The sequence below is a fragment of the Elephas maximus genome, chromosome 10, assembly GCF_024166365.1.
Source record: "Elephas maximus indicus isolate mEleMax1 chromosome 10, mEleMax1 primary haplotype, whole genome shotgun sequence".
In the NCBI taxonomy this organism is placed as follows: Eukaryota; Metazoa; Chordata; class Mammalia; order Proboscidea; family Elephantidae; genus Elephas; species Elephas maximus.
In genome coordinates, this window is record NC_064828.1 from 23,221,237 (window position 1) to 23,247,742 (window position 26,506).

The following is a 26,506-nucleotide window of genomic DNA, read 5'->3' on the forward strand; positions in this document are numbered from 1 at the left end:
GTATCCACCAGACTTGGCTAAAATTCAGGTAACCAATAGCTTAGCTATTTCCAGCTTGCTGTGGTCAATGCTGTAGAAATTATTGCTGAAATAAATATACTTCTGTGGAGAATATGATGAGCACTGGCTGAATTACCCTGGGCTTTCATCAAACCCCAGCCAGGAAGAAATATGAACGTGGGAATATATAACTCACATTGTTCTCCAGTCTTAGTGATATGGACTAAAGATGCAATTATGAGTCATGACTTATGAGTTGAACTCAGGTCGGCAAAAGCTTGCTAATTCTTTCTCCTCTTAAACCCAGCCTCTACCCATAACCTTTTCCTCTTTGGAATGCTATCCCAGCTCTCTGGGAGGGATTTGATGCTAGATAAGAGTAGCGAGACACCTAGTATGTAAGACCAAAGTGACTTCACCCATGTCCTAGTAAGCTATGAATAATAATACTGTCTCCCAGTGAAAGGAAAACTAGCCAGTCTTTATGAGTACTGTAAAGCTTTGATCTTTACTGTTTTTTTTTTTTTTACTCATAGGTCAGTCTTTCACATCTGGGAATTTGCAATAGGTATTCTCATCTCTTCAACAGGTTGGCAAGCAAAATTGCACAAGTCTCAAAAGATGAAATGGAAATACTAGCAGGAATTTTTCAATATCATTTGTCTTGTGTTTATAAAATTAGCAAATTAAAAAAAAAAAAATCCTGTACGCATCCCAGAGCTTCACTACTCTCAGGGGGCTATTACTGAAGCTATTGTTCATCATGGAGGTGGAGGAATATAAGGGCACCGTTGTTTACTGTAAACACTGTAGGAAGAAAAAAGCTTTCGAGAGCTGATGGAATGTTTGAGTTATAGGAAGAACCCCAGAAGATGATACAAGTGCTTTAGTGGAAGAGATTAAATTGATTAATGAAATTGATTTTCAAAATCCATTAACGTAGAGAAAAATCTGAGCATAAAGTAGATCTAATTTTAATGAACTCAATCCTTAATTCTCTTTTTATTATCAATTTAACGTTTTTATGATGCTAGAAGAGTCAATGGAACCCAAGCAGCAGAAAACACCTAGATAAGAGGATTAATGTTCTAACTGGAAATTTCACATTTAGTGTTTGAAAGATAAACATTAACTGCTAGATAACGATTTATTGAAAGAATGTAGACTAGGAGGCTGTAACATGATTGTTTCTCCCTCACCCCTATGAAGTCCATGCTCTATACTTCCCACCCTGGATGAGTTCTTGGGCAGGTCCTACAATTTTGTTTTAATTTTATTGTGCTTTAGGTGAAAGTTGACAGCACAAATTTGTTTCTTATTCAAATATTTATACACAAATTGTTTTTGTGACATTTGTTGTAATCCCTGCATTGTGTCAGCGCTTTCCCCCTTTCCCGTTACACCCCAGGTGCTCTGTATCCATTTGTCCAGTTTTCCTGTCCCTTCCTCCCTTCTTCTTTTTGCTTTTGGACAGGTGTTGCCCTATTGGTCTTGTATACTTGATTGAACTGAGAAGCACATTCCTCACGTGTTCTTGTTTCTTTTATGAATCTGTCAAATCTTTGACTGAAAGGTGGGAATTCAAGAGTAGATTCAGTTCTGAGTTAGCAGGGTGTCTGGGGGCCATAGTCTTGGGGGTTCCTCCAGCCTCTGTCAGACCAGTAAGCCTGGTCTTGTTTTATAAATTTGAATTTTGTTCTATATTTTTCTTCCAATTTTTCAGAGACCCTCTATTGGGGTCCCTGTCAAAGCTGAAAGTGGTGGTAGCTGGACACCATCTAGTTCAGCCTAGTAGAGGTTTTGGTTCATGTGGTCCATTTAGTCCTTTGGACTAATATTTTCCTTATGTCTACGGCCTCCTTTGCTCTGGACGGGATGGGACCAACAGATGTGATGGCCGCACACAGGCTTTTAAGACCCCAGGCACTACTTACCAAAGTAGGTTGTAGAACATTTTCTGTATGAATTATATTATGCCAGTTGACCTAAATGTCCCCCGAAACCATGGTCCCCATTCCTCAGCCCCAGTAACTTTGTCTCTCAAGGTGTTTGGATGTGTCTAGGAAGCTTCTATGACTTTGCTGTGGTCAAGTTGTGTTGACCTCCCCTATTTTGTGTGTTGGCTTTTCCTTCATCAAATTTAACACTTATTTACTATCTGGTTAGTGATTTCCCTCTCCACCCCTCTTCTCCATCAAAGATTTTATTTTTCTGTGTGTAAACCTTTTCTTAGATTTTTATAATAGTGGTCTCATCTTGTATAGTGTTTGTCCTTTTGTGATTGGCTTTTTTTCACTCAGCATAATGCCCTCCAGATTGATCCATGTTATGAGATGTTTTATGGATTTATCATTGTTCTTCATCATTGCATAGTATTCCATTGTGTGTGCGTATGATAATTTGTTTATCCATTCATCTGTTGATGGGCACTTAGGTTGTTTTCATCTTTTTGCTATTTTGAATAATGCTGCAATGAACGTGTCTATTCGTGTGATGGCTCTTATTTCTCTAGGATATATTCCTAGGAGTTGGATTGCTGTATCATATGGTATTTCTATTTCTAGCTTTTTAAGGTGGGGGTGCCATACCATTTTCCATAATGGTTGCACCCATTTTACATTCCCACCAGCAGTATATAAGAGTTCCAATCTCCCTGCAACCTCCCCAACCTTTTTTTTTTTTTTTTTCGTGCCAGTAATGTCAGGGTGAGATGGTATTATGGACTGAATTGTATCCCCCAGAAATGTATGTCAACTTGACTAGACCATGATTCCCAGCATTATGTGGTTGTCCACCATTTTGTCATCTGATGTGATTTTCCTATGGATTGTAAATCCTACCCATGTGATACTAATGAGGCAGAATTGGAGGCAGTTGTGTTAATGAGGCAGGACTCAATCTACAAAATTAGGCTGCATCTTAAGTCAATCTCTATTGAGATATTAGAGAAGCAAGCAGAGAGACAGGGGGACCTCATACCACCAAGAAGCAGGAGCCGGGAGAATAGTGTGTCCTTTGGACCTGGGGTTCCTGCACTGAGAAACCCCTCAACCAGGGAAGATTGATGACAGGGACCTTCCCCCAGAGGCAATAGAAAGAGAAAATCTTCCTCTGGAGCTGGCACCCTAAATTCGGACTTCTAGCCTCCTAGACTGTGAGAGAATAAGTTTCCGTTTGTTAAGGCCACCTACCTGTGGTATTTCTGTTATAGCAGTAGTAGACGACTAAGACAGCTGGTAATCTCGTTGTAGTTTTTATTTACATTTTTTCTAATAGCTAATGATCACAAGCATTTCCTCATATATCTGTTAGCCACCTGAATGTCTTCTTTGGTGAAGTGACTGTTCATTTTTTAATTGGATTATTTGTCTTTTTGTTGTTGAGGTATTGTAGCATTCTAAACTAAAATCCATGTCCTATAGATTTTAGAGCTTAGACCCTTGTTAGATATGTCGTAGCCAAAAATATTTTCCCAGTCTGTAGATTCTCTTTTTACTCTTTTGTAAAGTCTTTTGATGAGCATAAGTGTTTAATTTTTAGGAGCTCCCAGTTATCTAGTTTGTCTTCAAGTGTTTGTACATTGTTAGTTATGGTTTGTATTAAATTTATGCTGTATATCAGGGCCCCTGGTGTTATACTTCCTTTTTCTTCCATAATCTTTATTGGTTTAGGTTTTATATTTAGGGCTTTGATCCATTTTGAGTTAGTTTTTGTGTATGGTGTGAGGTATGGGTCCTGTTTCATGCTTTTACAGATGGACATCCAGTTTTGCCAGCACCATTTTTAGAGACTGTCTTTTCCCCATTTAGTGGACTTTGGCCCTCTGTCAAAGATCAGCTGATCATAGATGAATGGACTTATGTCTGGGTTCTCGATTCTATTCTATTGGTCTATATGTCTATCATTGTACCAGTACCAGGCTGTTTTGACTACCGTGGCTATATAATAAGTTCCAAGATCAGGTAATGTAAGGCCTCCTACTTTGTTCTTCAGTAATGCTTTGCTTATCCACAGCATCTTTCCTTTCCATATAAAACTGGTGATTACCTTTTCCATCTCGTTAAAGAATGCTGTTGATTTTTGGATTAGGATTGCATTATATCTTTAGATCGCTTTGGTTAGATTTGACATTTTCACAATGTTGAATCTTCCTATCCATGAGCATGGTCTGTTTTTCCATTATGTAGGTCTTTTTTGGTTTCTCGCAATGGTGTTTTGTAGTATTCTTTGTATAGGACTTTTATGTCCTTGGCTAGATTAATTCCTAAGTGTTTTATTTTTTTAGAAGCTATTATAAATGGTATTTTTTTTAATTTCATTTTCAAAGTTGTCTTTGTTGGTATGGAGGAGTCTGACTGATTTTTGTATGTTAGTCTTGTAACCTGTTATTCCACTGAATCTTTCTGTTAGTTCTAGCAGTTTTTGTGTAGAATCTTTGGGCTTCTCTATCTATAGGATCACATCATCTGTGAATAGGGATAGTTTACTTCTTCCTTTCCAATTTGGATGCCCTTTATATTTTTTTCTTGCCTTATTGCTCTAGCAAGGACTTCCAGCACAGTGTTAAATAGGAGTGGTGATAGAATGCATCCTTGTCTTTTTTCTGTTCTCCAGGGGAATGTTTTCTGCCTCTCTCCATTGAGAATGACGTTGGCTGTTAATATATATAATCAAAACCAAAACAAATCCATTTCTATCAGTTCCGACTCATAGTGACCCTACAGAACAGAGTAGAGCTGTCCCATAGGGTTTCCAGGGAGCAGCTGGTGAATTTGTACTGCCGGTCTTCTAGTTAGCAGCTATAGCACACAGGAGCTCTTAACCACTGAACCACCAGGGCTCTGTTCTGGTCTTATTTTATTGAGAGTTTTTTTTAATCAGGAATGGGTGTTGGGCTTTATCAGATGCTTTTTCTGTGTGATTTGAGATAATCATGTGATTCTTTTCTTTTGTTCTATTTACGTGATGGATTACGTTGATTGATTTTCTAATGTTGAACTATCTTTGCATACCTGGTGTGAATTCCACTGGTTTGTAGTATGTTATTGTTTTGATATGATGCTGAATTCTATTGATTAGTATTTTGTTGAGGATTTTTGCTTGTATATTCATGAGACATACTGGTCTGTAATTTTCTCTTTTTGTGGTGTCTTTGCCTGACTTTAGTATTAGGGTTATGCTGGCTTCATAGAATGAATTCAGGAATATTCCCTCCATTTCTATATTCTGAAATAGTTTGAGTAGTACTGATATGATTTCTTCTCTGGATGTTTGGTAAAATTCTCCAGTGAAGCCACAAGGGGCAGGACTTTTTTGGAGGGGGAGGGGGAAGTTTTTTTTATTACCTCTTCAATGTCTTCTCTTGTTATGGGTCTGTTCAGATTTTCCATATCTCAGTTTGTGTTAGTTTAGGTAGTTATTGTGTTTCTAGAAATTTGTACATTTCCTCTAGGTTCTCAAATTTGTTGGAGGACAATTTTTCATAGTTTTCTGTTTTGATCCTTTTTATTTCAGTTAGCTCTGTTACAATGTCACCCATCTCATTTCTTATTTGGGTTATTTCCTTCCTCTCCTGTTTTTCCTTTGTCAGTTTGTCCAGTTTTGTTGATCTTTTCAAAGAACCAACTTTTGGTCGTGTTGACTCTATTGTTTTTTTGTTTATATTACATTTATTTCTGCTGTAGTCTTTATTATTTCCTTTCTTCTGCTGCCTGTGGACTTCTTTTGCTGTTCTTTTTCTGTTTATTCTAGTTGTAGGGCTAATATTTTGATTTTGGTCTATTCTTTTTTGATGTGTATGCTTATTGCTATAGATTGACCTCTGAGAACTGCCTTTGTTGCATCCTAGGGGTTTTGGTATGGTATGGTTTCATTCTCATTTGATTCTAGGAATTTTGGATTACCTTATTTTTATTCTATTTCCCAGTTATTTTTAAGCAAGGCTTTATTCAGTTTCAGTGTATTTAATTTCTGTTCCCTTGCGCTTTGTTATTTATGATGTTGTGATCACAGAGCATGCTTTGTTTTGGATTTTACTGAAAGTTTCTTTGTGGCCTAAGATGTGTTCTATTCTGGAGAATGTTCCATGAGTGTTGGAAAAGAATGTATACTTTGATGCTGTTGGATGGAGTGTTCTATATATTTCTGTGAGGTCAAGTTGGTTGATAGTGGCCTTTAGATCTTCTGTATCTTTCTTGAGTATCTTTCTAGATGCTCTGTCCTTTACCAAGAATTGTGTGTTGAAGTCTCCTACTATTATTGTGGAACTGTCTCTCTGTTCAGTGCTGTTAAAATTTATTATATGTATTTTGGAGCCCTGTTGTTGGATTCGTAGATATTTATTAAGGTTATGTCTTCTTAGTTGATGGTCCTTTTAATCATTATATGACATCCTTCCTTGTCTTTTACGGTTGATTTTGCCTTAAAGTTGAATTTATCTGAGATTGGTATAACCACTACTCTTTTTTGTTTTCTGCTTTCTTGATAATTTTTTTTCTCCATCCTTTGATTTTTGATATATTTATGTCTTTGTTTCTAAGGTGTGTCTCTTATAGGCAGCATATTGGTGGGTCTTTTTTTTTTTTTCATCCATTCTGCTACTCTCTCTTTACAGGTACATCTGAAGCATTTATGTTCAGTGCGATTATCATTAAGTATGCATTTACTGCTGTCACATTATGTTTTGTGTGTGTGTGGTGATGATGTTTTCTTTGTTCCTCTTTCCTGTTGTGAGCTCCTTTTTTGTGGGTTTTCTTTTGCTACTATAGATTTTGTGTTTACTGAGTCTTTAGATTTTTCTTCTTTTTTATTCTGGTGAGTAGGTTTGTTAACTTTCTTTGTGGTTACCTTGAGATTTACTCTTATCTTCCTAAGTTTGAACCAGTCTTTTATTACTTGATACCACCTTGACTTCCTCTCCATTTGAAAGTTCTATACCTATGCCATTTATTCCCCACTTTTATTATTTTGACATCGCTGTGATTTACAGATTGACATCTCTGTTTCCCTGTTTTAAGTCTTTTAGCTTTGTTTTATTATTGAGAGCTCTTTAGGTTGGCATCTGGCCGGTACTGTCCTGTTTTCTAGACTCAGTTGTTATCTGATGTTGTTGGGTCTCTAGCTGAAGGACTCCCTTTAATATTTATTGTAAGTTTGGTTTAGTTTTACAAATTTCCTTAATTTTCGTTTATCTGAAAATGTCCTAATTTCACCATCATATTTGAGAGAGAGTTTCAGGATGTATTATTCTTGGTTGGCAGGTTTTTTTTTTTTTCTTTCAGGGTTTTATCTTTGTCATTGCATTGCCTTCTTGCCTGCATAGTTTCTGCCTAGTAATCAGAGCTTATTCTTATTGTTTCCCCTTTGCAAGTGACTTTTCATTTTTCTTGAACTGCTCTCAGGATTTTGCAAGTGTGATTATATGTCTTGGTGACTTTCCCTCGGGTCTTTTATGATATTTGAGAAGGTTTCTGCCAGGAAATCTATAACAGTCTTCTCTGTGTTTTCCATTTTATCTTGTGTTCTGTAACTCCAATCAAGTGCAAATTTTTGCTCTTGATTATGTCCCACATAATTCTTAGGTATTCTTTATTTTTCTTAATTTTTTTCTCTGATGATTCCTCAAAGTGGTAACCATGGGTTTGTCTTCAGTCTTCCTTTTTTCAAATTTGTTCCTAAAACCTTCTATTGAGTTGTCCATATGTGAAATTTTGTTTTTTTATCTTTTAGATGTCTAGTTGATGTTTTCATATGACTTCTAATTGCTTATTTATTTTGATGTTTTCTTTTTGTATTATTTTCCTGAAATCTTCTATTGCTTTGTCTATGTTTTCCTTGACTTTGGCTATGTTTTTGCTGGTTTTGTCTGTGTATGATTTTGTCTATTTTTTTGTTGGTTTTGCCTGTGTATCCTTGATCACTTTCCTAATCTCTTAGAGATCGCTAAATATTAGTACATTGAATTCCATATCAGGTAGTTCCACTTCTTCTTCTTCTACTGGAAGGTTATCTGATTCTGTATTTTGGTCACTTGCTTGAGCCTTCCTGTCCAGCTTTTTTATGTGTTTTGATATTGTCTGCTGTCTCCAGGACATTAAGGTAACATTTTCTTTCTTTATTGATTTTATGTCAGTTTGTTTTGTTCTGCTTTTTTATTTTGTTTTGATATGTCAGGGTGGGCGGGTCAGGTGTGCTTCGCTGCTTTCTCATCTGTGGGCACCGTGGCTCTCATCACCTTATGCAGGTAAGTAGGGCAGTAGCAGGCAGGGCGAGCCTGCTTCACTGTACACTGGTTTGGCCAGGTGGCTGAAAGACACTGGGCCAGCACTCTCTGCCTCCTGATGTTGGTCCCGTGGTGTGGGAGTGTTCACAGCCCCTTGCCAAATGTGCAGTTTCAGAAGGGGAGCGGTACAGGCTGACTTCCACCACTAAGTTACTGGTCAAGCGGCAGGAGGGGAACGGCAGTGCAGGCTGGGTGCAGCAGACAATTTAGGTGCCTTGATGTGGCAGGGGCTAGTGGGAAGGGGGAGAGGTCATATATGGCACTAGGTAGGAAGGATAAAGGAAAAAGAAAGAAAAATGGAAAAAAAAAAAGGGTAGCCTGCGGGTGCGGGGAGGGTGGACCTGTGGGCCAGCATTAAGGGGGTGGGGTGGATGTGGCATACAGGGCTAGGTGGGAGGTAGAAAGAAAAGAAAGAAAAAGAAAAAAAAAATAGATGGCTGCACAGTAGGGGCCAGCTTCTGGGGGCATGGTAGACCAGGGCAGCGGTGGGCCAGAGTACCAGTGGCACTCTATCTGTGTGGCACAGCAAGGGCCAGAAGAAAATGGGGCAGGTAGTGTATGGGACTAGGTGGGAGAGAGAAAGTAAAGTAAGAAAGGAAAAAAAAATGGCACTTTGGGGACCAATAAGTGGGTACAAGGTGGACCCAGGGTCTGGTGGGAAGGGAGGGGAGGAGGCTTATGGGGCTAGGTGTGAAAGAGAAAAAAAGAAGGATAAGAAAGAAAAGAAGGTGACACGGCAGCAGCCAGTGGTTGGGGTCAGGTCAGACCCATGGTGGCAGCGAGCTGGTGACTCTCTAGCAACAGTGGTGCAGTTGGGGCTGATAGGAGGGGGGGTAGGTGGCATATGGGGCTAGATGGGAGTGAGAAAGAAAAGGAAGAAAAAAAAAAGAAAGAAAAAAATGGCGGCATGGTGAGACACAATGTGTCTGGGTGGGGTGATGGCTGTCTAGCCACAGCAGCACCACAGGAGGCCAGTGGGAAGGTGGAGGAGGTGGTGTACAAGGCTAAGTGGATGGAGAAAGAAAAGGAAGAAAGGGGGAAAAATGGCCTGATGGGTGGGAATGGAGCAGACCTAGGGTAGCAGTGGGCTGGTTGCTCTCTAGCCACATCAGTGTGGCAGGGACCAGCCAGAGTGGGGAGAGCTGGCATACAGTGCTCAGTGGGAGGGAGAAAGAAAAGGAAGAACGAAAAAAAAACATGCAGCATGAGGGGGCAGGTGGGCTCAAGGGTGGTGGTGCGGGGGCTTATATTGTGGACCGTGGCTCATATTGTGGAGACTACCAGGCTGGGGGTGTTCTTGTTTCTACTCACCAGAAGGGTGAGGGTGGGGTGGTGGCTCTCTAGCCATGACAGCACAGTGGAGGCTGGTGAGTGGTGAGAAAGTGGCCAGAAGGGTAAGTGGTAAGAAAGCCTGTTTATCTCTGGTTATCTTCTTAGGTTACTGAGTGCTCCGTCTCTTGTGAGAGCTCTGTAAGTTGCTTTCCTATACTCCTTGTCCAGTGTTGTTGCTGGCCGTGCTTCAAGATGGTGACGCTGTGCTATGTTAGTTGGCAGGGGACCTCCACTCCATAGCTCTTTTCATTCTCTGTTTTCCATCAATTTCTTCTTCCATTCAGTGTTTCATCTAGTTCTTTATCCCTTCATTTGGTGCTTAAGGTTCTAGGATTGATGTTTGTATCTGTTTTACTTAGTTTTTTGGGTCTTTGCTGCAGAGGGACGGCATGGTGCGTCTGTCTAGGGCACCGTGTCGTTTCTTCCTCCTCAGGTCCTATAACTTGTATTGCATTTTTTAGGAACAAGGATGGTCTTGTCAATGATTGAAAACTTCCATCCATTTCAACATTAAAACCATGAATTTATATCCAATTTAGAGTCTCCCCACCTCCCCAGCTGGGGCCTCCAGTATGAGGTCAGGTTTTTCTCCTCATTAGTCTATCTCCTCTCCAATGAACCAGCTCCTGTTTCAGACCCCTTTAGTCTTGGCCCAGGAGAGAGGAATGCCGGGTGTGGGAGGAGCAAGCACATCCACATGTGGCATCAACCCTTTGCATGGCAGTTGTACAATTGCTCCCTCTTTCACTTCTGGGGCCCTTTGGTGGTTTTCTTGAAGAGCCTCAGGCTGGGAATCTCCTACTATAGTTCTTTTGATATAAGCCTCCTCTGCCTAACTCCCCCACCCCCACCTTTCCTAGCTTCTTGATTTCTGATTTTCACTGAAATTATTAGCCTTTCTGGAAAAAATCCCTTTCAAGATGACTGATAGCTGGCTCCACTCCATGGAGCCTATATCTGGCCCTTCGGGGAGCACAGGCCTTGGCCCTACCCTAAGCAGTGGTATAGCTCGTTCCCCTGCAGCCCTGTCTCCCTCTCTCTCTGCTCTGTGACAGGCAAACTTGTCACCCACTGAACTCCAGGGGGCACTCATCAAGCTTCTGAGTAGCTCGTTGAAGTTGCCATCATAGGGCTACAAATGGGGAGAACCACCCCGCTCCCTTTCTCCCTGACAGTTCTCTCCAAATGAATTCTTTACCGTATCAGTCTTGGGGTTCATGGTGGGCTAAGATGGCTGGAACTGGTTTCACAATTTTTTGGTGTATCCTGCATAAGCGATCTAGCACCTCACTTTAGGATATGGAAAGAGTTGGCACCCTCTGAATTATCTGCCTTTGGGACCTCTGCCAAAGCTGAGGCAGAGGGGATGCCATTTTAGCATACTCAAATAATTAAAATTGGTTTCAAGTATTCTTTTGATAATTCCCCCCAAACATATATTTTATCCCTGGTTATTTTCTTTGGCCTTATCAATCTGGATCTTCTAGAGAAAACTATGAAGTTAACCACCAATATGGTGGTGGTTTGTTAGATCCCTTTCCACAGACTCTTTGGACAAGTTCTTCATGGGCAATGAGGGAAGCGGGCTCAGATGGTGGAGGTGCCTGGCGCCACTTCGCATTCAGTTCCCTGCTGGGGAGCCAGGGCACTTTTCTGGCAGGGCTTTGGAAGCAACCCAGGACCTTTCTTCCACTCACTGAAGCACAGGGTAATGGTGTTTGAAGACAAATGCTTCAGTAAGTAGTAAACACTGATTTCTGGCTATGTTCATTTTTCATTTTACAGGTTTTGTGACCATTAGATGAGATAAGATTACAATTTATAACCAAATTGTTATCTCCTTTTAATAACTGAATATAAAAACAGAAAGCATCATTCTCTTTAAAAGCCACATGTTAACTCCACCTGCCTTGATTTGCTACCTAGTCAGAAGACGTAAGTTTTAAAACTGAAGAGACTGGCCTGAGAGTTCATGAATAGTTAAGTTCATTGACAAGTCCTCGTAAGAGATCGTTTACTTGTTCTTGGCATCCATGCACCAGCAAGCAACACAAAACATACTCTCGAACAAGCTCCTGGCAGTTCTCACAGGAAGGGTGCTCCATGAGAAGGGAGAGGCAAAAAAACATCCTACACTAATACTTTGTTCAGAAAGATCCAATATTATCTCGTAGTTTCAACATGTCAGTAACAAAATCTGTTGTGTCGCAATTGAATTGGAAACTTCTCAACAAATAACTTCAAGGCTTAGTCATTATTTCCTGAAGGTTCACTAAATTAGTAACATTGCAGGCCAATGACTCAATTTTGTCTTAATGTCATTGTTCATATTCTTACTACACATAGATCATGCCCTATTACATAACCCTTAATGTGGGTACACTCACCAGGCACCACTGTGGTCCTAATTCATTGTCGTTTGGTAGTTTAAAAATGGAAAAGTGGGAGGTTTCATGTGATTTCTATAATTACTTTTAAAGCAACCTTTTATAAAATGCTGTCTGGATAAATTATTTGTTCTTACGAGGAAGGGGGAACCTTAATGTCTCTTACTGGGAGAGATTTTTATTTTCCATTTTCATAATTAGGATATTTTTATAATCAGAATTATGTAGCGAACAATGAGTCTGTTTTGCAGGGCTGGCCTACCAGAGTGTCCCTGTTAAAGGAAGTGAGGCCTAGTGGGAAGGGACCTGCTGTGAGAGCTTCGCTAAATCAGAATGCTTCTTCTGCACAGCCCACGTGTGTGCGCACACAAACACACACACACACACGCTTCACCCAGAGTTCCTAATAATACTAATTGTAAAACAAACCTGGGGCCTTGCTGCTGTTTTCCGTCTTCACTATCACCACCTTACTCCAGTCCACCCTCATCTCTCACTGTGGCTACTTCAAGAGCCTCCTCATGAGTCCATCTACGTAGGGCGGTTAGAAGAATCTTGTATTTCCTTTTTTTGAAAAGCCCTTCAGATACCTTCGTGGCCAGTGAGTTTATGTTAACAAGGAAGGAACAACTCAGAAAAGGAGGGTGAGGATGGTTGCACAACTTGAAGGATGTAATCAGTGTCAATTTATGGTACATATAGAAACTTTTTTTTTATATAGAAACTGTTGAATTGGTTTACATTTTGCTGTGAATATTCTCAAAAACAACAAAAAAATAAATAAAATTTAAAGGAAAAAAAACCCCTTCAGAAGCTTCCCACCTAGAATAAAATCCCAACTCCTTGCCATTCCTTGCAGTCCCTGCCTGATCCGCCACTGTCTCCTCCTGCTTCATCTCCTGCCCGTCTGGCTTGGTGTCTCATCCGCTCCCCCTCCTTTCTGTTACCTCATCCACCTAAGCCCTTCACCACCTCAGGGCCTTTGCACTTGTTCCTCTCCCTGGAATGTCCTTCCTACACATCCAGGACTCAGTGGCTCCTCTTATCCCCACTTTTTATTCATGTTTCCTCCTATGAGATGTCTTCCTTGCTTGATCTCTGGAAACCATCCTCCTCCCCCAAGTTATTTCACATCTTCCTCATTCCCTCCTATAATGTCCCCCAATCAGTAATAACCTCATTAATTCTTATGCCTCTTTTTTAGTAGAATTCTGCTCTTTGAGAGCAAGGAAGGACACTGTGTACCATGTTCATTGCTGAATCCCCCTTGCAGAAAACAGTGCTAGTTGTAGTTGCCCAGTAAATCTTTGTTCAATGGAGGAGAATGTTGTATGCAGATATTACGTGTATGTATTGATTTTTCCCGTGTGAAATTTTTGAACCTTCAGGGCTACATATCTTGCTGTGTTTTAGTAACTTAAAACTGTGGTCATATTTCCTCATCGGTTTAGTGTGGTGCAGTTGATTTATTAAAGCTATATCTCTAGTTAAAAACCTAGGACCATGTAAGTATTGTTTTGAAGTATTCTGCTTTCATCCTCTCTGGTAGCAATTTGGTAGCAATCCTTGCAAGCAGAGCTTTGGAATCACATAGATACGGGGTGACATTCAGCCAGTATGCAGAATTAAAACGTGAAAGACTGCTGTGGTAACAAATAGTGCATGCTTTTACCCTGAGCCCTCAAGTGTCCATCCCACTTCTGTGGGAGGGCCTAGCCAGCACTGCTGGGTGGGCCAGGGCGTCAGGCCTGGATGCCAGCAGGGGAGATGGCACTGGCACCCTAATGTGGCCACCTGCCACTGGCGCCCCTCGGCGTAACCCACATGTGGCCTTTTTGGGGAATTGCATCTTCTACAGTGTATCATTTCTGTTAAATAATATCACCGTGGCATGCATGTCATGTGTATTTAATACTCTGGTGCCACTTCCGTTAATCTTTTTTTTATTTTGCCTGTATTTTTAGATAAGAATTTCCTATCCTCTCTCCCTCCCCGCCGGATAGTTAACGTCACCATTAATTAATGTTGGATATAATCTTTCTCAAGGAAGAAGACTTGGAGGTCTAATGCTATAATTTGAATTAATATGATCTTTCCAGAGAATAAGCTCATCATTATTGTCACTGTTATTGTTTTCAATACTGTTGTAATGATATCTGTAGCGATGATTTACCTACTACATAAGCATAAACTTGATTTGAAAAATCTAATGATGTTTATGCTGAAGTAATGTTGAAGATCTTAGCTGATACATATTAGGGTCAGCTGAGGACTATATGTTGCTGCTCAGTTCCCTCTCCACGGCTTTTTTGCATACCCTGGGATGTTTGCTATGCCGAATCCAAATTTAGTCACTTCCCAGCAAAATGATTAGTGGGGGCTGATTTTAATTTTCACTCATTTGGGCTGGGGTTTTGTTTAACCTCTCTTGCCTGGTCTCTCCAAATGGCACAGAGTACGTTTCCTGATGGGTGGACGTCATGGAGAGTTTAAGTTCCTGCCTCCCTCTGGCTATGCCCCTTGCTACGAAGCTTTACTGCCAAAAGAGAAGATGCGATTGGAGCCTGTCAAAGAATATAAGCGCGATGCCGAAGGTGTTAGAGATCTGTTGGGTACCACTCAGTTCCTCTCCCAGGCTTCTTTCATCCCATGTCCCATAGACACCAGTCAGGTAAGTTCAAATCACCAACCTGAGGGAGCCCACGTAGATGAAGCAATACAGTTAAGTCTTCCTTCTTTGTATGCTGTGTTTGAGCCATTCTGTACTGTGTGTTCTGTAGAATTGTCCCCGTAATGTCAACAACTGTTATTCTTCATGTTTCCACCACATGGATAGATTGAGTTCTTTCAGGGTTTCTCAAACAGGGAACATTTTGAGCACCTGGTACATGGCAGTCACTGTACTAGGCTCTGCAAAGCATAGGCAGAAATATTGCCAACACTGTTCTCTGGGAATCCACAGCCAAGTTGAGGTAAGAAGCAAATGTATCATTTTTTTAAAGGCCAAATGTAATATGTGAAAAATGAATATTATGCACAAATAAATGCTAGAGCCATCCTTTATGCTAGAGTGTTTCTGGAAGTCTGTGTAGAGAAGATGGAATTCAGTCAGGGCCTTTAGGAAGCTTAAATGGGGATGAGGGGCCAGAGGTGAAGTAACAGGGGTGGGATAAATAAGGGCCTAGAAGTAGAAGCACAAAGCAGAGACAGGTGGCAATGAACATTCTCAGGTGGCTATACGCCTGGAGGAGTGGAAGCATGTAGAAAATCTAGCCATTTGCCCTGGTATACAGGAAGTGCTGAATACCGTTGTATGCTCCATATCATACCCTGTGAATGTGTCTCTCTCAAAATACAGGCTCTGGAAAGGGAAAGAAGATGTCCGTTTATTAACACTTCCAAGGCTTTCACTGGTAGCCTAGTGGTTAAGTGCTACTATGGCTGCTAACCAAAGGGCTGGCAGTTTAAATATGCCAGGTGCTCTTTGGAAACGCTATAGGGCAGTTCTACTCTGTCCTATAGGGTCCCTATGAGTCGGAATTGACTCGATGGCACTGGGTTAGGTGTTTTTTTGTTTGTTTTAGTGCCATTTGAATCACTAGGTGGTAGAGAAAATAGATGAAGAGGGACCTTGCCTCTTGAGGTTAATAGTTTCTAAGAATATAGCCCGTTTAGCTTGTAGAATGTCTCTAGCGTGTATTTGCCCATAATATTCATTTGGCCTTGTTACAGCCACATGTGTGTGTCCCTGTGTTTGCTTCTTAGATCCTACAGGTGATGATTGTGAGTTCCCATAGAATAGAAATCTCAGTATTTCTTTGCCTGCTATGCAGAGCCTAGCACAGCACCTTAAACATAGTGGAGGTTGAGAATGTTGATAGGAAACAGAGGAAGAGTTTGTGAATTGGAGGTGATCCTAGAAGTCGGGTCATCTGGCTCCTGTGTGTTCTAGACATGCAGCCCCAGGACCAAAGAACTAAAGCAGTTTTCCCACACAGAAGGTGGCTAGTGTCAAGCAGGGAGAAAGTGTTCTAGACATGCAGCCCCAGGACCAAAGAACTAAAGCAGTTTTCCCACACAGAAGGTGGCTAGTGTCCAGCAGGGAGAGAATAAGCTGTCCTTGGCCTCAGCCAGCATGATTTCTCTTCGTCTTAGCTGCTCACCTTACTGCGTAATCAGAAACATATGTGTTACTCCAGAAAGCCTTCCTGGAAATCGCTGGCCTCAAAAAGAGTTCAAGAGAATAAGGGCAAGTTTTGATGAGGGAGATCAGGAGGGCTCAGTAAAGAAGCAGGAAGAGCCTTCTAAACATCCAGAATTGCAGATTTGGAAACAGAGACAAAGCAGCCATCCAGAAAGAGACATTCAGAGATCTAGATCAAAAGCGGAGTTTATATGGCCCCTGGAACTAGCAAAATGTTAGTAGAAAATCGAGTCATAGGGAAGTTCTCGTTGGGAAGATACAGTTTATTACCTTGAATGAAACCTTGTAAATTTTTAGAATCTATCATTCAGTGAAATTATCGTCAAAGGAGAAGTTAAATGTGAGATACTCAGGCAGAGTCAACTTTCCAGGCTCCCTGGGGCACATTAACTAGTTTGCAGATTAAGTATTGTTAAGGAACAGGCTTGGGAAAATTTTTTTTTTTTAATTTTAGCTTGGCCAAACTAGAACCTTGTATCATTAGACAGTAACTAACGTGCGCTGATAGCTCCAACGCCCCCAGGCCTGTGCTGAGTGTTGGCAGACAGAAGCCCAGCTCCAATTAGCCTTCCCTGCGACTCCAACCCAGCCGCAGACACACAGGAGGCAGTTATCAAGCCATGTAGTTCATCCATCGCATAGGTAGGTAATCACAAATTGAGACCACTGAGATTACCGTTTGGGTTTGTTTATAAAGGCCTCTTACCACAGCAGCCTCGTTTTCCCCTTTCTCTGAAGTCTCGTTATTCCTCCAGCATTCAAATTCACTCACAGGCAGGATCACTAAGGAAAACCTAGTTTAAACAGATTATTCTTGTTAACTCCCGGGGTCCAGATACAGCTGTAACTTGCTGGCTGATAATTTTCCTCAGATCGTTTCTTATCAAAACATCATGCCACTTGTGAACATTGACTTCTTAATAAGAAAATTAAGTTGGTTTTAAAAATTGTTTTTAACTGAAAGGTAAATGGTGATTATAACATACATTTTAAATATTTAAATATAAAATTTTCTCTATGACCTCCTAACTTGTCACACATTTGATAGACTTTTTCTGCCAAAGAATATTTTCCTCGTGAGCCCCAGGAAATCAGGCCATGAAGTTTAGTGGTGGAAATACGAATACTCATTCTAATAGCAGGGGGAGTACAAGGGCCAGGAAGGTGATGCAGAAGTGAGCAGACCAAGGGTACAGGCCCTGCTAAAGTGGACTGCTGTTCTCAGCTCTAGCCAAAAGTTGGCAGGCAAAAGAGTGATTCCAATCTTGGTGATCTTAGGTATGGGGGAGGGGTATTGCCAGGAGGTAAAAAAGAAGACACAGGCTTAAAGCAATGGTGAGGCCATTCAGCAAAAAGAGAAAATAAAGACAGGAAGAGAAAAAAAGGCTTTGAAGGAATGCTAAGTTCATCTTTGAATGCACCAAGTTCATTTTGGTGGAAAAGTCCCACAGTCAGCTGGAACTGTGGGTCTGAACTTCAGGGGAGACCTTGGCTGGAGAAACCCAGAGATAAACAGACTTGGGAGTGATCATCTACTGTGGGTGGGTGAGATTTCCCAAGTGTGCATGCGGGAGTCTGTTGTGTGTGTGTGTTGTGTGTATGCTGGGGAGACTTAATAAGGATAGAGGAACATATACAAGGCCACAGAGCTGTGAAACAATATGACCTGGGTAAGGAGAGATAGGGGCCAGGGAAGCACTCACACGTGAAGAACATGCAACAGAAACATATGTAAAGAAGACTGAGGTGGGGGTGGGGGGGGTGGTCAGAAAGGCAGCAACAAGCAGAGAGGAAGCCAAGGGAGAAAGGAGTTTTGAGGAAGAGGAGAGCTGGCCGCATCTGGGTGCATCTCTACAGTGAGGTCAGAAGACGTGCAGCCCACCTATGGGACATGCCTGTGAGTTCCACTGGGGCACCTACCTGACCCATACAGATGTTATGATAGATTTTAGTGCTTTCGATTCTTATAGCTCTAATGTCCACACATTCCTTTTCCTTTTAGGTTGTTTTGCCACCTCACCTGGAGAAAATCCGAGACAGACTGGCTGAAAATATCCATGAGCTTTGGGGAATGAATAAAATAGAGCTTGGGTGGACTTTCGGCAAGGTATGTTGTTCATTGGCCCGGCTGCAGTGGAGGGCTGGATTGCCTTGTTACCTGGAAGAGTTCTTCAAAGACACAGATGTGTGTGAGAACCTCAGGAGCCAAAACCTGCTCCCTTCTCAGTACCATCTGTCTTAACTTTCACAGCATTCAGCAGCAGGCTCAGTTGCTAGCTGTAGTCAGGAACGCTGAGGAGGCCAGCTCGTCACAGACAGAACCAGGAGTCTATCTCCCTCTTACCGCCAAAGGCTGGTGTCCTTTGTTTTGGGGGCTGTGGGTTCCAGTCGCTCCACAGGGCCTCCTTCAGAACACTCTGGTGTCCCATCCCCTTCAGAGAGAGCTGTTCTCCCTGCGTGGGTGGTGAAGAGGTGATTCATTGCTTTGAATCAGGCATTGTTTAATATGGTTTTCAGACATAATGTGGTTCACTAAGATTAATGGGCACTCAAAGGCAGTTAGGGAATCTCTTCCACTAGAAAGCATTTCTCAAAGAGGATGTAAATTGACTTTGCTCTGTGATTTGTGTAAGGTCAGGTTTAAAGGCAGCTGGATAGGTAAGTTCTGAAGCTTCCCATCACCTTGACACTCAAATTATGCACAGTCCAGATTAGTTACTGAAAGGATCCCTGCACTCTAACATGGACTGAATTATGTCCCCCCAAAAAATGTGTGTTATCATTTTGGCTGGGCCATGATTTCCGGTATTGTGTGATTTTCCCATATGTTGTAAATACTGCCTCTGTGATGTTAATGAGGGAGGATAGGTGGCAGTTGTGTTAGTGAGGCAGGACTCAGTCTAGGAGATTGGGTTGTGTCTTGAGGCAATCTCTTGAGATTTAAGATAAAGAAGTGAGCAGAGAGACAAGGAGACCTCATACCACCAAGAAAACAGTGCCAGGGGCAGAGACTGTCCTTTGGGCCCAGGGTCTCTGCACAGAGAAGCTTCTAGTCTGGGGGAAGACTGATGAGAAGGCCGACAGAGAGAGAAAGGCTTCCCCTCGAGCTGACACCCTGAATTTGGACTTTTAGCCTACTTTACTGTGAAGAAATACATTTTTCTTTGTTAAAGCCATCCGCTTACGGTATTTCTATTATAGCAGCACTGGATGACTAAGACATATGGCTACTGTATAAACGTTCTCCTTATATGTGACCAGCTGTGTATGAGAGCTGTGTGGACTCATAACACCAAAGAGCTCTCCTTTAGGGAACTTACTACAAGGGCAGGTTCATCTTTATTTCTACCTCATTTGACAGTATGCCTTATGAGGGTGGGGACTTTGTCTATCCGGGCTCACCAATGAATTTTTAATATCTAGCTCAGAGCCTACCACATAATAGACTGAATAAATGAATGAATTAGCTAGTGTCTAGACTAGCAGTGTCCACTATGATAACCACTGGCCACACATGGCTATGGAACACTCAAAATGAATTGAGATGAACTGTAAATGTAAAACACCCACCAGAATTTGAAGACTTAGTATGAAAAAAAAAAGTAAAATAGCTCATAATTTTTATATTGATTACATGTTTAAAGAATATTTTGGATATATTAGGTTAAATAAAATACATAAAAATTAATTTCTTTTGTGTTTTTTTGCCTTGTTTAAAGTGGCTTCTAGAAAAATTGAAATGACAAAGGTGGTTCCCGTTTGTGGGTCGCATTGTATTTCTGTTGGTTAGCTCTGGTCCCAATCCTGTGGTCTTTTATGTTCAGGAGCATTGTGGTGATATGGATTTTGGACAAGCAGAAGCATGGCTACCACGTGTAAAATTGCTTCTCTGGGAAAGTATGTTCTGAATGCAAACACTTGACTGAAAACAAATCCCTAGAGCGTGGGCCCTGGGGAACTTGAGGACTGTATGTATTGTTTACTGGAGAGAAGATTGTCTGTTTGTCTATCAGCAAGTAGCTATCTTTGTCTTGCCTGATATGGATGGCCTGGGCCATATTTCAATGTGTGTCTTCTATTTTGTTTTCCAAGGCAGTGCCAGCTGTCAAAATTTCAATTATATCCTTTCTTATGTTGTCACCTAGACGCGGGATGACAATAAAAGACAACACCCCTGCCTTGTGGAGTTTTCAAAGCTACCTGAAACAGAGAAGAATTATAACCTGCAAATGTCAACTGAAACCCTAAAGTGAGTGTTTAATTGGGTTGAGTTTAGACTAAGCAGTAAGTGAATGATTAGTGTGTTGTAACTAAACTGCAAAAGTAGGTCTCTGGCCCGGAAAACAGGGATGGTGATTATTCATGTCACAAAAGGATTTATCATAATGAATGACGGATCCACCATTATTATTTAGTGCATGTATTTCTTTAGAGACCATTTACTTTTTGCCAGGGACAAGGAAAAGGCAGGAGGCAGGAGAAAAAGAAGAGAAACTTAGAATCAAAGAGCCAAATGCCTCTTGCAGCTCAAATCAGGAAAAGAAGACAAAGCATTTCAAAAAAAAAAAAAAAAAAGCAATGGGAAACATGATTTGACCACTAACGTTCAATTTTACAACACCTTTTAGCTGCTTCATGATCCTACCCGTGGTTAAAAGCCTATTTCAGACCCTAAATTTTATAGCCCAGGTTGGAATCTCCCATCTTGAATTCCTTTTGTGTTCATTGCCTGTTCTGTACAATACCCTCTCTGCTTTGTATTTCTGTTCTCTGGTTGTCAGTGCAGAACATTTCAACATTGTAGTTTGGTTGGTATAATAATTCTCTGTAATGGTACCTTGTCCCATAGGCTCACATATGAGATGTCTTCAATTACATTGATGCTCTCGAGGGTAGAGCTTTGGAACCTTATGATGGCAATCAAGCACAGCTCAAGGCAGACACGTGGCAAACAGTAAATACTTACTGGCTTACAGATTTAATACTAGAATCGTATCTGTTCCACAGAAGCAGGATGCAATCCAAACACAAGTTTATAAACTGGAAAATCTCTTCAAGAGGGACTGTTAATGAACGTTCTGTTTTGTAGTTTTACATTTGCTGTCAAACCCTGGTGGCATAGTGGTTAAGGGTTCAACTGCTAACAGATAGATTGGCAATTCGAATCCACCAGACGCTACTTGGAAACCCTATGAGGCAGTTCTACTCTGTCCTATAGGGTCGCTATGAGCCAGAATTGACAGCAACTGGTTTGGTTTTTTTGGTTGGTCACCTAAATCAGACACTGGGAAGCTATGGCCCACAGGCCAATCTCACCAGCTAGCTGATTTTGTAAAGTTTTATTGGAACACAGCCAAGCTCATTGGTTTAGTTATTTTCCATGGCTGCTTTCATTCTACAACAGCACGGTTGAGTAGCTGTAACCAAGATGTATGGTCTGCAGAGCCTAAAATATTTACTACCGGCCCTTTACAGAAAGTTTGCTGACCCCTGGTCTAAATGAATGCCTATTGCCTCTGAAGCGGATTAGGGTTCTTGTGATCCTTTATCTTGCAGTAGATCCTAGTCCTGTCCCTTTGTTATGTCACAGAACCCTCCTGGCCCTGGGATGCCACATTGCTCATGCTAATCCAGCTGCTGAGGAAGATCTCAAGAAAGTGAAACTGCCCAAAAAGTAAGTGATTTCTTAAATGACTCCAGGCATCAATGCTTCAGCCTGGATTTTTACACTGAGAGATTGGGGGAGCATGTACAAAACCTGAAAATGCAGATGACAGCCTCAGATATCCCCGAGGACCAGTTTAGGGTGGCTCCCAGTTACTTCGGTTGCACTAAAACCCCCAAATAGGAACTTGCTGAAATAGAAGTATTTCAGGGTATTCCCTGTTTTTGCCCTTTTTGCCTAGGCTTTGCACTATTTTGTTCGTTTTGAGCTAGGAGGTGCAGAGCCCTCAGATGGGAGCACCGTCTTTGATCTATAGGAATAACAGTTGGTGCCAAAGCCTGAAAATGGTCAGTAGCCACAGCATAGATTCACTCCTCTGGCATTAGGCCAGCCTTATAAATCCTTTGTGGAAATGATGTCTCTGCCCATATTTAATGTGGCACCTATATCTGCATGTGTCCTGCGCCCCCTCCAACCCCCCACGTTCATACAGTCACCTGTTACTGCACATTCAGACTTGCTCAGAGGCACACTGAGCACCTGCTGGCTTGTTCACACTCTCCCTCTCTTGCGTGCTCCAGCCTTGGGTGCACAGCCATTCACACACAAGTGTCATAATTACTTAGGAGCCCACAGCAGTGCCAACTTGAATCAAATGCTTATCTTCCCCTTCTTCCCTGTTCATCTCCCAAGCTGCCAAGCTCCACTCTCAGGTGCACTCACAGTGCTGTGAGAAGCACATCTGAGAGGCAGCAGCTGGAAGAACAGACTGCTGGCGAGGCTGCTTGGTCCTGTGCTTGAGAGCCCATGCTGGTATTGCTCAAGATCAGACCCCTTAAGCCCTGAGAAAGGTGGATGAGGGGCAGTGTCTTAGGCCTACAATGAGTTCTGCATCTCACGCTGCTCAGAGGTTCCTAGGTGGAATGAGCCCTGGCCTGAGTCATCACATTTAGGCTCTGGCCCTGCTATGGGCAGTCAGTGGCCCTGTGACCATGGGCATCTCTGGACTCACCTTCCTGTGTGGCTGTGCTGAGCTGCCTGTGAGTAGCAGCTGTTCTTCTGAGATTCACCCCTACATGTACCCCGGTCCTCTACACACACACGGTGTATATACCTGTACTCCTACTAAGCTTTTCCGCATCTTCCCATTATGTCCCTGGCCCCAAAAGAGATTGGAGGCTGTGACTCCTAGCCTGCACAGCTCATCACTGAGGTCCCTGCAAGCTCACAAATTCTCCGATGTCATGATTATTTTGCAATTCCAAAAGTAGAGCTTTAGCTTCCTAAGACTGAGTGATCATTCAACGTTGATCTTATAAGAAACCGTTTGGCTCAAGGTCCTGTCCTTGCCGATCTGGGTACCATTTTTATGTTTTGAAGTGGGACAAAGGAGCTTCAGGCAATGTTGTGGCACTGTGAATGTGCCCATCATTGGTCGGGCACGTAAGTGGCTATCTTAGAAATAGGGAGAGATTTGCCCTGCCCACCTATTTTGGCAAGAAGGGTGGTTGATTAGGGGCTTCATCTATGTTCTTGAAATATAACCAAGATCTCCATTTCACCAAAGTGTGAGAACTGTAGGCTCATCTACCTAGTGCCCTTACCATGTGCCGTTGGTCTACAATCTGGACTGGGAGAGTCGTAACAGATCTGTTCAGAATATATAATTTTCCCATCTACTTACAGCTACATGATGTCCAACGGCTATAAACCAGCCCCTTTGGATTTGTCTGATGTGAAGCTGTCACCTCCGCAAGGAATTTTAGTGGAAAAGCTTGCAGAGAATGCTCATAACGTTTGGGCAAAAGACAGACTAAAACAAGGATGGACCTACGGCGTTCAACAGGTGAGGGCTGCCGGGTCGGGCTTGCTGCAAAAGGTAGGGAGTGTGGTCATCCATCACAATGCCATTTTGCTTTGGTGGATGTGAGATTGGAAGATGGAGGTTGCCCTTGTACTCTGTCCCTCACACCTCAGTGCATTCATTATTTATTGAATCCTGGGACTGGACGAAATTTCTGATGGTCACGCTGACGTTGACTCTAGGCACAATTCCAATTTTGCAGAAGTGGTTAGACATACCTTTCCCTTGGTTAGTCTGACCCACTTATCATACGTGCCACCCTACACACATGCCCGCTCTACCTATATGTAATCTCATTCTCTGTCTTGCTGCCCGCATCATGGACGGGCGTGCTGTCATGCCACTCACCCAGGCCAAGCTAAGGCTCACACAAATCGGTGTCACACGTCAGCAGTATTTCTGGGATGGTCCAAGTATCTACCAGTGAAAGTGAAAAGGAGGGAAAGCTAGCCGGGGAGGGGGGAAACCAGCCTTTTCTCTGGATTTCTCTGTGCCCCCTTCCTTCAGCCCATGAGGCTGAGGATCCCTGGGCAGAGCTCTTGGCCTGAGTAGGAGGTAGCCCAAGAGCCAGGACACAACAAGGACTTAGGCAGAGTTTGGGGCCTAACCATCTAGCACACCTGTTTCCTCAAAATGCTTCTCCCGTCTCTAGCCACCAATGCTAGCAGTAGTCTCAGGGAGGTTCAGGGTTAGCTGTATACACATTTATTATCACACCTGAGCTTCCGAACCTAGGCTTGTCTGGCAGCCAGAAAGTCTACAACTATGGAAGCTATGGCACAGAGGAGGCAGATGACTCAAAACACAGCCTGTGATGACTTACCACTGCAATTGTCATTATTGTCTTCTTGGCCCCCCTAAGAAACTGAGAAGGACTCTCATAGGAATGTGTCCACTGCAATGATCTGGACATTGGCTCTGCCACCTTTTGTGATGTTTCTCTCTGGAGACCTGTTAAGAGGCTGTTGAGGAGGCTGTAATAATTTAAATCCTGGTGTGATCTTCCACAGGGGAATACTTACCCACATCCCTATCTGCCTTGCCTTGGGAATGGAGGCCTCTAACCAATTTTTATGCTACTTCATTTTATTCACAGGCCAACATTATTAAAATGTGTTTTTGAATGCTAGCTTTGAACATCAGGAACAATTTTTCCATTTATACTCATTTAATCCTGAAGAGAAGTAGCAAATATGTACATTGCTGAATATCAAGGCATTTGAGGGAAAAGCTAACATTGGTATGAGCCGGCCAGAAAGCAGGACAGTTGCTGGGGATATGTGAGTGGAATGAGCTATTGTAAAGCTAAAAAGACTTTTCTCGCCACCTCTTTTCTCTGGCCTCACGCAGGATTTGAAGAACAAAAGAAATCCCCGTCTGGTGCCATATGCGTTACTGGACGAGCGTACCAAGAAGTCAAACAGGGACAGCCTCCGTGAAGCTGTTCGAACGTTTGTTGGTTATGGGTATAACATTGAGCCATCAGACCAAGAACTAGGTAATGAGTTGAGATTGTTCATTCTGGCCTCAATGTACTGAATAGGTCATCTTCTAGGGAAATGCTAACCTTAAGTAGGTCTAATTTGTCCCGTTAGAAATGGTATTCATGGTGAAGAACACTACAAGACTAACTGGTATATTTCTGATAAAATGGGGACCATGTTTGATATACAACATTGTCCAATTGACAGATGTTTCTATGACAAATGCTTTTGTGACCCAGTGCCACAAGGATTAAGTTACTCTCCAGGGTAGCTAAGTCTTCTTGGAATACCTGATCACAAAACCAAGTCACCATTATTTTTCTTATTTTCCAGGTAATCTGATTTCCAAAGAAAATTCTAGCATTGATTAAAATCACCAACTTACAATTGATAAACATACCATTGTCATCTCACAACCCAGGAGGTTACCATAGGCCACTGGGGCAGTACTACGTAATGGTCGAGGGGATGGCTTTGGAGTAAGACAGACGTGGGTTCAGATCCTGGTTTCTCAGTTTATTGGCTCTGTGACCTTTGATCAAGTAATTTAACCATCCAAGCCTCAGTTTCCTCATCTGTGAAATGGGGACAATATTGCTGACCTCACTGTTGCTGTGAGGAAAAACTGAGATATATGGTGTCTAAAGGATCGCCTACAGAGAAATCACTTAGTAAATGGTACTTGTATTTTTATTTTTATGATGTGCTGTGATGATGATAATCCAAAAAACCAAATCTGCTGCTATCAAGTCAATTCCAATTCATAGCAACTCTGTAGGACAGAGTAGAACTGCCCCATAGGGTTTCCAAGACTATAAATCTTTATGGAAGCAGATTGTTACATCTTCCTCTCATGGAGTGACTAGTGGGTTTGAACCACTGGCCTTTCAGTTAGCAGCTGAGTTTAACCACTGCACTACCAGGGCTTCTATAATGATGATAATGAGTGTTATATTATGAACAGAATGCTATATTGGCGAGTAGGAGACCTGTGGTCAGTATGTGTTGTCAAACTCCATTCTACTGAGGAAATTCTTCTCTTTTTCCTCCTGCACCCTTTCCTCCCCTTTCTTCTCACAACAGCTGACCCAACGGTGGAGAAAGTCAGCATAGACAAGATCCGGTTTTTCCGGGTAGAGCGGTCTTACGCAGTGCGATCTGGAAAGTGGTACTTTGAATTTGAGGTGGTGACTGGAGGAGACATGCGGGTCGGCTGGGCCAGACCAGGCTGCCGGCCTGACATTGAACTGGGGGCCGATGACCAAGCCTTTGTATTTGAAGGCAGCAGG

The 26,506-nt window shown here is 42.2% G+C and overlaps 1 protein-coding gene across 1 annotated transcript in view; it reads left to right on the top strand.

Annotated features, from left to right (window-relative positions):
* RYR3 (ryanodine receptor 3) overlaps window positions 1-26,506 on the top strand; it is a 626,301-nt gene that overhangs the window by 342,364 nt on the left and 257,431 nt on the right. Inside the window, 7 exon segments of the mRNA XM_049899608.1 lie at window positions 14,455-14,671; window positions 18,207-18,311; window positions 20,350-20,453; window positions 21,795-21,878; window positions 23,556-23,715; window positions 25,084-25,231; window positions 26,301-26,506. Coding sequence (XP_049755565.1) covers window positions 14,455-14,671; window positions 18,207-18,311; window positions 20,350-20,453; window positions 21,795-21,878; window positions 23,556-23,715; window positions 25,084-25,231; window positions 26,301-26,506 — 1,024 coding nt within the window.